The 14,190-nt window shown below is 35.9% G+C and overlaps 1 protein-coding gene across 12 annotated transcripts in view; it reads right to left on the bottom strand.

Annotated features, from left to right (window-relative positions):
• Positions 1–14,190, bottom strand: part of UBE3A (ubiquitin protein ligase E3A) — a 97,057-nt gene that overhangs the window by 27,043 nt on the left and 55,824 nt on the right. For 6 of the 12 annotated variants that reach the window (XR_011461617.1, XM_070358147.1, XM_070358146.1 and 3 more), the window contains one exon: positions 4,209–4,513. The exons of 2 other annotated variants lie outside the window; for them this stretch is intronic. Coding sequence is in view for 9 of the 10 variants with exons in the window: in XM_070358146.1 (XP_070214247.1) it covers positions 4,209–4,513 (305 nt within the window). In the remaining variant the exon portion in view is untranslated. Of the gene's footprint in view, positions 1–3,541; positions 3,671–4,208; positions 4,514–14,190 lie in introns of those variants that run through there. 4 more of the 12 variants (XM_070358150.1, XM_070358149.1, XM_070358148.1 and 1 more) reach the window with 2 other exon arrangements.

The following is a 14,190-nucleotide window of genomic DNA, read 5'->3' on the forward strand; positions in this document are numbered from 1 at the left end:
GTCTTGTCTGACTCTTTGTGATCCCATGAGCTGTAGGCCATCAGCCTCTGTCCGTGGAATTTTCCAGGCAGGAAAACTGGAGTGGTTTGCCATTTCCTACTCCAGAAATTCTCTCTGACCCAGGGATCAAACCCAAATCTCCTGCACTGGCAGGCAGATTCTTTACTACTGTGCCACTGGGAAAACCCCAAGGTATAAAAGAAAATGTTTTAACAGTCAACAATTTATTGTATATTATAAGTACTTCAATAAAATAAAACTTCAATAACAACAAATTATGGGATACAATAATAAAATAAATGTATTTTAAATGAAAATACATAAGCAAAAGTGCTTCAATGCTATGGTCAAATAACTACATTAAATAAAAAGATGAGTGAAAATAGCCTTTACAACAGTAGAAAACCAAATTTCACTTTACAAATCAATAGCAAAAAGAAGAATAAATACTCTGGGCAAAGATAATTAAAAATATGAAAGTTCCATGTTATTTGTGTGTGTGTGTATTCTGATCCTTTATTATCAAACGTGTCTGGCATTACTCAAAGTACTCAAATGTTTGACAGGTAAGATTAACCAATTACTAAAAGGATATGAAATATTTAATGACCAAACACAATATCTCATTCTAAACTAACAGAAGAAGGTCTATGTTTTATGCTTGCTAATACCCCAAGACTTTTGTGTCCTGAGCCATATCAGTTTAGTTTGCATGGCTTTATTAACTTACTTTCTCTACTGTAATTACGTCTTAACTCCAAAGGAAGGACTAAAATCACTTCATATCTGAAATGTGATCCTCTGAAACTGCTCTCTTCCCTCCAGCTCTCTAATACATCCGGGCAGGTACTTTATGCTAGCTAACTCCAAATTCATTCACCAATCTTTATCATGACATGCCATTATGAAAGAAACTGCGAAAACTAAACACTAGTATTCCAATCCTCACTCGCACTTGGGGGACCGATTTATGAAACAGGTCTGCAGACCTCAGTGGAAGTCTATCAGTAGATTTCTGAGGGTTTGCTTTCCTGATAAATGAGGCAAACATGACTAATTCATATTTTGAGTAGAAAAAAAATCATTTATTTTTTATTAGTAGATAAAATAAGCTAACTAGTATCACCATTTCAAATTATGAAAACAAAGACTATAGAGGTATCTACACATCATAAAACTGTTCTTTAACAAATTAAAAAAAAATGTGCTGTGCTCAGTCATGTCCAACTCTTTGGGACCCATGGACAGTAGCCCATCAGGCTCCTCTGTCCATGAAACTTTCCAGGCAAGAATACTGGAATGGATAGCCATTTCCTACTCCAGGGGATCTTCTGACCCAGGGATCCAACCCATGTCTCTTGAGTCTTCTGCATTGGCAGGCAGATACTCTACCACTGCACCACCTGGGAACATTTCAAGACCACTTTTCATATTGGCTAGTAAAAATTATCAAACTGTGGCAGAAATAAAAATGAAGCACTCCAAATAGTTTTCGTAATTTTGAATAAATTATTCAGATATGTTTATAGGAAAGGGAACAAGTGATATATTTTGTCTATTAACTTTAAGAAGATATATTCGAAAACAATGTTATTGACAAAAATCTTAATCTATCCCTTTAATCAAAAGAATAACAGCTTTGTCATCAAAGGATAATTTTAGTCATGTAGATAATTATCGTCATTATGACAAATGGACCCTTGTACTGTACAACATATAAAATTTCTTAATATGATTCCAACCTCTACTTTTATATTTGCTTTAGAGTAAAAGACATTTTAAAATGCAAATGATTAGTGAATGAACAGCTTCCAAATGCTGAACCACCAATATACCAGATTTTTATCACACCACAAATCTAATCTTTGGTCCTTGATACCAGACTGGCAACACATTCTTTTACAGCCACACCCTCTAAGAATAAATCCTTAGGTTTGTTCTATTAAAAACACATAGGCATCTTCTTCTAAACTTCAATAATCTCTTCCTGGAAAGTGTGAAACTGCTAACTGGAGTGTATTTCCCATTATTTTAATGGGAAAAAAATTACAACATGTTCTTTTAAGATAATGCAAAAAAAATCCTAATTTCTTAATATGCAACCAATACATGGTAAGTAGCTATTATAAATAACTATCCAGTTAGGACACAGGACACTGTGCTTCCTAATCATCAAATCATAAAGTTGTTAACGCTCTGCATGCCGTAAACATGGCTTATGTTTGGACAGCAACGTTCTAGAGCCACATACCCTTTTGGTGACATGTCATGCCCTTTAGAACACCTTCAAGTGTTTCTGACATTCTACTAATTCTACATAAAAAGTACCAACATTTTATCCACATAGTGTTTTGCTTAAAATGTTAAGCTGAATCTTTCAGACATAAGTATAAATTAGCTAAAAGGACACTGCATTTTGAGATATAAACATTCTAACATTTGGGTATCATGAGGCATTCTACTGAGAAAACAATAATTGAGACATTTTTGTATGATATACCTATATATTTTATATGTGTATTTGAATAATATTATTAATCTATACCATTTTATACTTAAATTCTCATGCAAAATCAGAGTTTAGGGCAAACTATTCAATACTCAAAACTGAAATTAGAGCTAGCAAATATAATTGGCACTCAAAAGTACTAGTGGCATTGACGCATTCATGATTCCTGGTGGAAACATACAACAGTGAATACAGATGCTGCCAGAAAAAGGGGACGGAAGAAGAGTGTTGCAGACTGGAAGAACAAACTGCTAAATTATACAGATTTGAGCTTAAACAGTACACGAAGACTGGGATTAACCACTGCTGTTGCTGCTGCTGCTAAGTCGCTTCAGTCGTGTCCGACTCTGTGCGACCCCATAGACGGCAGCCCACCAGGTTCCCCTGTCCCTGGGATTCCACTAAGTACCTCTAATCCAGATAAAGCACATAGCCAAAAAGATGGGTACACCCATCCTGTATTATAAACCTCAATGGCTTGCTGCATTCAACTGTGACAGCACACCCTACATTCACAGTAACTGTTGTTCTTGTGATACACATTTACTGGGAAAATGCACATAATGTGCTGGTGATTCAGTCGCTCAGTCGTGTCTGACTCTTGCAACCCCACAGACTGTAACCCGCCAGGCTGCTCTGTCCATGGGATTCTCCAGGCAAGAATACTGGAGTGGGTAGCCATTTCCTTCTCCAAGGGATCTTTCCCACCCAGGAATCAAATCCCAGTCTCCTGCATTGCAGGCAGATTCTTTACTGACTGAGCTATATGGGAAGCCCTTCTTTTACATTATACATATTAACAACATTCCCTTATTTATCTACGGTGTGCACTAATTCACAGAATAGAAATATTCACACAATAAAGTTGTATAAAGTTGTAAGAACTGCTTTATTGTGGAAATGAATAGAAGCTATAACACAACAACATTTCACTAATTTAAACTTGATTCAAATGACGTTACTGAAAACTTTATAGAGATTTAACTTATATACATCCTAAACAAAAAGCTTCCTTTTTTAAAACAGAATTACCTCTGGGCAGGGCTGTCATTCATTCAGAAATTCAATTAGCTTGTTTCTAATACTGATTTGCCTTCACTGGGAGAAAGAAAACTTGGGTGATTAGACAGCAAAGTAAGGCTTGGATGGAGTCTACCATTGTTAGGTAATGATTCTTGGCAGTATGAGTGTGCTAAATGCCTGGGAGAAGATGAGCATGATACAGAAAGAATAAATTAGAAGGAAAAACATTATTCTTCAGGTAACTATTACAACATTTGCTGTGTCTTCAGAAATAGAAATTCCTCTTTCTGCTCCATCTGCTATATAGTGCTCAGGTTCCAAAATGCATTCCAGATATTAGGCCAGCTATTCTAAGCTGGTTGACTTCATGGCCAGCTTATGTGATTAACTACTACGTAATACATTTTTCCTAGTGGAAAACATTTAATATTTCTAATCAATCCATTAAGAAATGAACTTTTGGAAATATAATCTGCTTCTAATTAGAGACCATAAGAATAGTGAAAGAGTTAAATCATTAACTCAATTATTATTTAGTTCTGCCCTTTTCCACATAAAAATCAATTCCACTATAAACATGTCCTAAGCAAACGACAACACCAACACCTCACACATTTTGAAAATCTCTAATTTGGTTTTCAGTCAAAAATTCTCAATTAAAAATAGAACAACTTACCTTTAAAATCATCTCTTGCTCCTTGCCCGTCCTTCTTGTTCATTTTTATGTCAGAGCAGTTGTTAGAGGCACCTTTAGAGTTTTCAAGGTAAGCTGAGCTTGCTCCTTTCTTGGAGGGATGAGGATCACAGAGTTTTGCATTAATCTTATAAAGCTCGAGGGCTTTAATAGCTGCTGCATTGTTATCCATACGACGAAAAGTTGGACAGGAAGCACAAAACTCATTCGTGCAGGCCTCATTTCCACAGCCCTCAGTTAACTGGTGGTAGTAGCGTTCTATTAGATGTTTTGCAGCTGCTCGCTTCCTGTACCAGACATTCAAACAATAAGCACAGTGATTAGTACAGCTCTCAGGTACAAAGCTCAACAGATCATCAGCAAGGCAAAAGTTAGTCAAGCACTGAAGTAATAAACTTGCATATTAAGATAAAGTATAGAAAATGGAGATGCGCTACTTACACAAAACCTTTAACTGGAGAAATATTTGATAGCTATTTCTGAAGACCTAGGAGTATCAGTGCTTGTCAAAATACTGTTTTCATAGAATGTGCTTTCCTTTGGTTTGGTGAGTGGGGCTTGTTTGATGTGTTTTAATTGTTTAGCACAACAGCTGAAAAGTTTTGTGACTAAGAGTTTTAGTATGTTATCACTTTAAAACTAACACTAAGAAAATGAAGAATCTAAAGTACCATTCCAGCTTTCTTTTACATAATCCCCGTTTTGTTTCAACAGTCTGTAAATACTTGATTGATAGGTAACACAGAACTTCTATGCGGAACAAAAAAGACCCCCCCCTTCCCTGTTTCACTATATGGGGAATTTAAAAAGATATTTATAAATAAAATATTCAAAGCTTGTATTATATTGCAAGAAAGTGGCTCAAAACATACTACCCTGAACCCAAAAGGTGTCATTAAAACTTCCTCATTAATACCATGGTACCATTAATACCTCATTAATACCATGCCATGGGAATATCAAATATTTTAAACTCTCTTTAGAGCAAAATCTTATACCCCTCTTACTTTGTAAGCTTAATGTATGTGAATTGAATGTTTCATTACTGCTGTTCCAGAAGACCTAGCAAGGTCAGTCAAAGTAAAAGTGTTAGTCCCTTAGTAATGTCCGACTCTTTGCAACTCACTGACTCGTTGCAGGCTGACTCATTGTAGGCTGCAGAACCGACTCACTGGAAAAGACCCTGATGCTTGGAAAGACTGAAGGCAGGAGGAGAAGGGGACGACAGAGAATGAGATGGTTGGATGGCATCACTGACTCGACAGACATGAGTTTGAGCAAGCTCTGGGAACTGGTGATGGACAGGGAGGCCTGGCATGCTGCAGTCCATGGAGTCACCAAACGTTGGACCCAACTGAGCAACTGAACTGAACTGAACTGACTGTAATCAGGAGACTGTAGCCCACCAGGCTCCTCTGTCCATAGAATTCTCCAGGCAAGAAAACTGGAGTGGGTTGCCATTTCCTTCTCCAGTGGGTATTTCCAATCTAGGGATTGAACCCGGGTCTCCTGTATTACAGGTAAACTCTTTACCATTTGAGCCATTCAGGGAAGCCCAGCAAGAATACTGAAGAAGGGGTTATTTCATCAAGTAAGAAGCTGGACTAGATTTCTATCTTTACGGTTTATTCAAATCTTAAGATCTATATACTTCTACTACTATTGATGTTATAAGATGACCATAACTTTGAGTAGTCTACTGAATTAAAAAAAAACCATAATTCATAGCTATTCTTTTTGGTTCCAAATACACATGTAGGAATAAAAACATCAAATAATCATAACTAGAAAAAATAATTTACCTAATTTAATTCTTAAGATGTTCTTACAATTATCTCACAAACATGTAGGACTAAATGGCAAACAGTATTAGTTTAAATCTTGTTAATCGTGAGATACATCTTGTTAATCATGAGAAAGGGAACAACTCACAAGAAGACAAATAAGGGACACATTAGTAAGTTCAATTTTCTCTCAAAAGTAGGACTTTGTCTCTAAACTATCAAGTTAAGTGACAAACAGTAATAAACACATTCAATTCATTCTGCCGCTCTGTTTTTCAGATGTTCCATGCAAATTTACCACTTACTACATGCAAATAGAGGAAAAAAGAAAAACCCACAAAATGCTCTTAAAAACTGCATGAACATCACTTGAGATATATTATATGCAGTTATAAATAATTCCACTCCTGAAAATTAAAATATTATTCCAAATATATTACTGTGCAAAATATTAAAGTGACAACATGTAAAGAGAAAAAAAGGATCTATAAGATTTATGCCACATATTGCTGCTTCTTCAAAAATGCAATAGCTTTCCCTTGTGAGAATATAAATAAATATGCATTTTCTTTCTGGCAGAAAATTATTAACATGCATCAAAAGTCTTAAAAATGAATACGAGGATCAACCATATGAACCAAAGATCCCATTTTTGGTGAAATAGGACAGTTTTGCAAAATACGATGTTTCTATAAAGCCTGGGAAAAAACTGACATACCATAAAAATAGGAGATTGCTAAAAGGAACTGATAACCATCCATCCACACAATGGAACAAATAAAAATTATCAAGATCTGAATTTAGCATAGATAACATTAATTGATATTTTAATTGTAAAAGTCAGTTACAAAGTACTGTCATAATTAGCCTTTTTTATTTCAAAGTGTTAATAGCCATTTCTCTGAATGTGATTGGATGGGTTTTTAAAATTATTCTATCATGTTGCTTGGAAGTTATTTTTTCTATAACAGTACTTTATTAAAATTAATGCATATGAAAGGGGAAATGTTAGTGGTCTTAAAACTTCATATATGTGATTTGAATGGCTTCCAGGTTTACTAAATTATCAATATGATTTTTTAAAGATTAGTTTCAAAGTTCAAAATACCAAAAATAATTTAGCTATTTTTAATAAGAATGTTGGGTTTTGTCCTTAAAAAAAAAAAAAGTCATATACATAATTCTTTTTAATGTAATGCATAAACAAGTGTGAACACCAAAAACAGAACAAGACTGAGAAGTCAGAAAACTGGCTCTAAGTCTCAAAGCAGCTGTACTATTGGGCCTCAGTTTCCAATCTTTAAGGCTCCCTATAACAGGGAGGTCAGCAAAGTACTAGCATTTATTGAATAGCTGGTATCATACTGGACACACTGCTAGGCACCATAACACAGGTTATCTCAGCTGAGTTCCATGACTCTGAGGATTATCATCAGTCTACAGCCAAAAAGGGACACAGAGTCAAACCATGTATCCAAGGTCACACAAAGGTAACTGCAGAACTTGGATAAAAACAGGAGTCCAGAGGCCTTCCAGCTTCAGAGTCTAAGTCGACCATACTGTCTTACAGAAGGTGATACATTTCAATTCCAATTCTTAACAATAGTAGTACTAAAAAACTTATACGGAAAAAAATATCCTATAAATAGTATGTAACTGAAAAAAGTAAAATGCATTCTGAAAAACCATAATTTGAATCTCATATTTATGGAATATCTGGCATCACACAAGAACACAAGCTTCTTGAGGAACAGGTAGCACTCTATTCAGCAAAGTAAACATATCTATTTTTTGAAGACCTACATGTTAGGCATTTTACAGATGCTCTCACTTTGGAAGATAGTAAACCCTGTAAGTTAAAAGCTCACACTCAGGCCAGACTGTCCAAGTTCACATGATGGCTCTGCCACTTAGTAACTATGTGACCCTGAATACGTTTTTTAAAATCTCCTGTGTCTCAGTTTCCTCATTTTAAAAATGATGGTATATACAATTATTATGGTTGTGAGAGAACTGAATGAGTTACTATATATATAAAAAGTCCTTAGAACACTGCATAGCACACAGTTTAAGCACAAAGTGTTAGCCAAAAGTGTTAGCCACCATTATTGTTTTAATTGTTACTACCATCCTAAAAGTCTGTATTATGCTCAGAGGAGTTACATAACTAGTCACACATCTTATAAGAGATCTGAATCTAGGTTTGACTCCAAACCTTGGGCCTTTAATACCATTAAGAAGAGATTTAGGAGTAGGCCCCTCTATTTGATCCACCTCTCTGCCCCAAGAATTAGGAACAGCAGCTAGACTGATGAGACAAGACTGAAAGGCCAAGCCAGAATCTCCATGTTATCAGTGGGATCAACCATATCAAGTATTTTTCTTCTTCCCTCACTTCACTGACACCCGGAATTAGCTGTACAGAATTCTGTATCCCCATCTAATTAAGAGCATACTAAAAAAAAAAAAAAAAAAAGGTCTCGACATTGGGAAATGTGTATGCTAATAATGACATTTTGGTAAATAACCTGTACAAGATTAATCCCTATACACTAAGAGTTACCAATTCAAAGATCATGGACCAAATCTGTCACCTGCTTTTTTTTAAAAGCTTTGTAGACTAAGAATTGTTATTAAATTTTAAATGGTTGAGAAAGTCAGTTAAAAAAATTAAATCGTGTGACATGTAAAATTACATGAAGTTCAAATTTTAGCATCCACAAAGTCTTACTTAGAACATAACCATGCTCATTGATTTACATGTTGCCTACTGCTGTTTGCACACTAAAGCAGCACAGCCGAGTAGTTTTCAGAGATTGTACAGTCTAGCCTGCAGATCCTAAAATAAATACCACCAGGCCATGAGAGAAACAATTTCCCAACTCTTAATTTAGAGACTGTGCCCTCCAGTGATGCTTCCATCCAATCACGTGGCCTCCTCACTCTTTTCAATCAGCAAATCAGTGCAATAAAATGCATAACTCCCTCAAATGTGAAGAAAAGAGGGAGGGAGGAAAGGAAAGATAAAGAAGGGACAAGGAGAGAGAAAGAGGAGGAAGAAAATGAGAAAACAGGAAAGATATGAAGAAAGGTCTTTTCCCTATTGGTTCCTTCAGTGACACGTTATAGGTCATTCAAAACTATCTCAAGATGGGTTCTGGCTTACTTTCTATAATTTCCTTACATCTTACTTTTATTTTATGCAAAAAAAAAAACCAAGTACTTTATAACATACTGACTTTTTATTAAAGGTACTTTTTCTTATCTAATCCTGTGAAACCATCTAGTGAGAGTGCTCTCAATGATCTTGACTCTTGACATTACTTAACACATTTAAAACAGTACTTCCCACTGACTTACCTTATTTCTATGAATCAGTAAGACAGTCCTACAAGTAAATGTTCTATGGAATAAATCATATGTGGAGGGCAAGTTACTCTAGAAAACGTGGCAGAAATCTTTTTAAGAATGGTTTCACCTTCAGGGAAAGGGATGTCAGTGACTGAAATGTATGGGGATAAAAAAGATGGATTGATGAATAAAAGTAGAGGGATAGATATGTGACAAAGCAATGTAAATAATAAAAACAATCTAGATGACAAATGAGATGAAAAATTCTAGTAGAGGTGATGAAAGTCCAGCTGAGTTACTTCAAATCCTAAAAGATGATGCTGTGAAAGTGCTGCACTCAACATGCCAGCAAATTTGAAAAACTCAGCAGTGGCCACAGGACTGGAAAAGGTCAGTTTCCATTCCAAATTGCAAAGAAAGGCAAAGCCAAAGAACGTTCAAACTACCACACAACTGCACGCATCTCACATGCTAGCAAAGCAGTGCTCAAAATGCTCCAAGCAAGGCTTCAACAGTACATGAACCAAGAACCTGCAGATGTTCAAGCTGGATTTAGAAAAGCCAGAGGAACCAGAGATCCAATTGCCAACATCTGTTGGATCACATAAAAAGCAACAGAGTTCCAGAAAAACATCTACTTCTGCTTCACTGACTATGCTAAAGCCTTTGACTATGTGGATCACAGCAAACTGTGGAAAATTCTTCAAGAGATGGGACTATCAGACCACCTTACCTGCCTCCTGAGAAACCTGTATGCAGGTCAAGAAGCAACAGTTAGAACCAGACACGGAACAAATGGATTGGTTACAAATAGGCAAAGAAGTACATCAAGACTGCATATTGTTACCATGTTTATTTAACTTATATGCAGAGTACATCATGTGGAATACTGGGCTGGATGAAGCACAAGCTGGAAACAAGACTGCAAGGAGAAATATCAATAACCTCAGATAAGCAGATGACACCACTCTTATGGAAGAAAGCAAAGAGGAACTAAAAAGCCTCTTGATGAAAGTGAAAGAGGAGAGTGAAAAAGTTGGCTTAAAGCTCAACATTCAAGATCATGGCGTATGGTCCCATCACTTCATGGCAAATAGATGGGGAAACAGTGGACACAGTGGCTGACTTTATTTTTCTGGGCTCCAAAATCACTGCAGATGGTGACTGCAGCCATGAAATTAAAAGACTCTTGCTCCTTGGAAGGAAAGCTATGACCAACCTAGACAGCATATTAAAAAGCAAAGATATTACTTTGCCAACAAAGGTCCATATGGTCAAAGATATGGTTTTTCCAGTAGTCATGTATGGATGTGAGAGTTGGACTATAAAGAAACCTGAGCACCAAAGAATTGATGCTTCTGAACTGTGGTGTTGGAGGAGACTCTTGAGAATTCCTTGGACTGCAAGGAGATCCAACCAGTCAATCCTAAAGGAAATCAGTCCTGAATAATCGTTGGAAGGACTGATGCTGAAGCGCCAATAATTTGGCCACCTGATGCGAAGAACTGACTCACTGGAAAAGACCCTGATGTTGGGAAAGATTGAAGGCAGGAGGAGAAGGGGAAGACAGAAGATAAGATGGTTGGATGGCACCACTGACTCAATGGACATGAATTTGAACAACCTCTGGGAAATGGTGAAGGACAGGGAAACCTGGCATGCTACAGCTCATGGGGTCACAAAGAGTCAGCCATGACTGAGCAAAAACAAAGATGACAGGCACATGGCATCAACTTATCTGCTTGTTTGTAAATTTTTTAAATAAATCATGCAGGGAAAATACTGTTGCCATATTGCAACTTTTTTAGAGAACAGATCAAATAAACAGCAGAGGGAATGGTTTCAGCCATCAATGAAGGAAAAGGAAAACCATCACCATCAATGACACAAATACCACATTTGCTGACTCAGTTTTTGGAACAGTCCAGTATTTAACAGAAACAAAAAAACCCAAAAAACCCTACAATAATAAGAGTTATACTCTGATCACATTATGTACAACAACTTAATTTGTCTATTAAGGAAACAAATACGAGGAAAGTATGCTAATGTTCCTGTACCAACAGCAAACCACTGACATCAGAACCACTGAAACAACTGCCAGCAATATAACATGAAAGTTGAAAATGATCTTAAATTGAACTTAATAGGAAGCTGGAAAATAAACAATGAATACAAGAACAAAGGCGATGAAATAAACAGCAACTATCAGGGGACGTCCCTGAGTGGTTAAGACTCCACACTCCCAATGCAGGGGGCGTGTATTTGATCCCTGGTTGGGGAACTAAGATTCAGCATGCTGCATGGTGTGACTGGTAAAAAAAAAAACAAAAACAACAACAACTGTCAGAAAGTGAAGATGTATCAGTGAACAATGAGCAAACAAGACTGGAATTAAAATTAAAAGGAATGATAGAGCTTAAAAGAATCAGTACTGTGACTGCAACCTAAAAACTACTGGTGGACAAAGTACAGAATAATGAAAGGCGATAAAAAGGCAAAGATCAAAAGAACATGTGAATGTTAAGTATAAGGACTATAACTGAAAATAAAATCAAATGATGATGTGAGGAATCAAGACGTCAGAGATAAAACACAAAGGGCCCAAGACTTGTATCATCAGTCTATAAAGCTAGTAACCACTGTTTACTAGCATCAAAGTAAGCAGAACACCTTTGTTTAAGATATTACCTCTGTAAATGTGCCATCCCCTTTCCCAAAGTTTTACTTAACATAAAAAAATTTTAAGAATGACCAATGTTATCCTAGATATTAGTAGGCCTTATAGAAACAGATCCAATGAAAAAACAACTGTGACACAGCTATGATCAGGTTTAAGGTAGTGTCTGTTACAATGGACCTGAATGAATTATTAAATTATTTGAATCATGAACTCATTATTACCATGATCCAAACAACAAACCATTAACTACAGAATAAGATATAGTTTTCACCAAAAAGTTTTTACTTAAATTGGTATATTTTACTTTAGAAATATATTCAACAATAACTCCTGAGTACTCTTTTCTGAGGTTTATAATCTCACTGCCTAAATAGTTTCTTACACAGTATACACAGAAACTGTAGAATAAACTTATATAAAATTACTCATCTTAAAAAACATTTTGGTTTTTTTAAACAGCGTGACATTTTAGAGTGAAGTATAACACACAAACAATAAAATATATCCATCCATCTCCCTCCAATTAAGATCTGAAAGGGAAAGGAATACAAAGCACATGCTGGCACTGCTGCAGAGCAACTAATTCTCTGTGATGATCATGAAATACGATCTTTGATTTCTATTTCTGATTCAAAGACAATCAAGACAAAACTTGTCCCATGACTAATTATACACTTGAGTGTCTACCATGGATCAGGCAATATGCTGTAATTTCTGTGATAAAGATCTGGCTGGCTGGCTATTTTGCAATTCTAGATAGCTAGATCACCTATAAAATAATCTTTTTGTTAGGGAGCTCAGAAAACCTTGGAGTTATTTAAAAACTTAATAGAATTTAATATACACTGCTGAAAAAACACCTAGAGTTCTTTCAATGTTAGGGTGAAAAAATTATTAAGACAGATATTTTAATTTATACTAAAGATTATTTAATATATATCAAAGTTAGTTTTGTATAGATGATAAATGAACCCATAGGTATATTTCTCCATTAACTGAACTGTACAACTACTAAATTATCTGAAAAAAGATAAAAAACTAACCAGCTAACCAGAATTGAGTCAGCAGGATAGAGAAAAAGGAAGCACCAGATTCTCACACAGAAACTCTGACTTATATGTGATGCCAAAACTTTTTTGAGAGCTCCAAAACCAGTTAGAAAGCTGCAGGTACCCCCAGCAAACTCAAAGACTAAACCAGCCAGAAATGTGTAAGAAAAGTTATTCCATATCAACTGCCTCAACCTCTCCCCAAGTAGCACAGTTCACAATAGTGATGAAAAGCCTAACTTACAGCATCACCCTTGATAAGGGGGAAAAAAAAAAGAGAGAGAGAGAGAATTATGTGCAACATTCCAGTTTTTCTAGGGGCTGTATAAGGGACTAGTTTCTGTCTAGCCTAACTCAGAGAACTGGACCCAGCATACACTGGACGCTGAGGGAAAACAAATGGCAGGTCTCTGGCTTGCTGTAGACCCAGAGAACCTTAAATGAGACAGAAAGACACAAGAGAGGGCAAAAGACTATATACTCTTGAAAAAAACAACCAATAATAAACCCCTTCAATTGAGAAATTACAAGGACAAGTCCAGAGAAAAAGCACCCCCTAAAAGATTTTAGAGGTACCAAGATTCTCTAGCTACGCCAAATGATGTGATCCCCCCCTCTATGAAGCCAGTCCATGAAGAATGGGAGAGAAGGTGTTTTCCAAATGCAAAATCCACAACAACAAGACACACAAAAAACAGAATCATGACCCAGTCAAATGAACAAAATAAAGTTCTAGAAAATGACCTTAAACAAATAAGAGTTCTACAAATTAAAACGACAAAAAAATTCAGTATAATTGCCATTAGGAAACAAAGTACAACAGAACATAAAAAACTAGATGAAATCATGATGCATGAACAAAATGAGAACATCAACAAAAAGAAAAGACAAAAAAAGAACCAAAAAAAATTCTAGAGCTGAAGAATATAATAACTGAATTGAAAAATTCACAAGAGGGGATCAATGGCAGATTTGATCAAGCAGAAGAAAAAAAAAAAAATCAATGAACTTTACGGGTGAGTCTTTGAAATTCCTGAGTCAGAATGAAAAAAAGCAAAAAAAAAACAAAAAGAAGAAAAGTGAAGAAAGTCAAAGGG

The sequence above is a fragment of the Bos mutus genome, chromosome 21, assembly GCF_027580195.1.
Source record: "Bos mutus isolate GX-2022 chromosome 21, NWIPB_WYAK_1.1, whole genome shotgun sequence".
In the NCBI taxonomy this organism is placed as follows: domain Eukaryota; kingdom Metazoa; phylum Chordata; class Mammalia; order Artiodactyla; family Bovidae; genus Bos; species Bos mutus.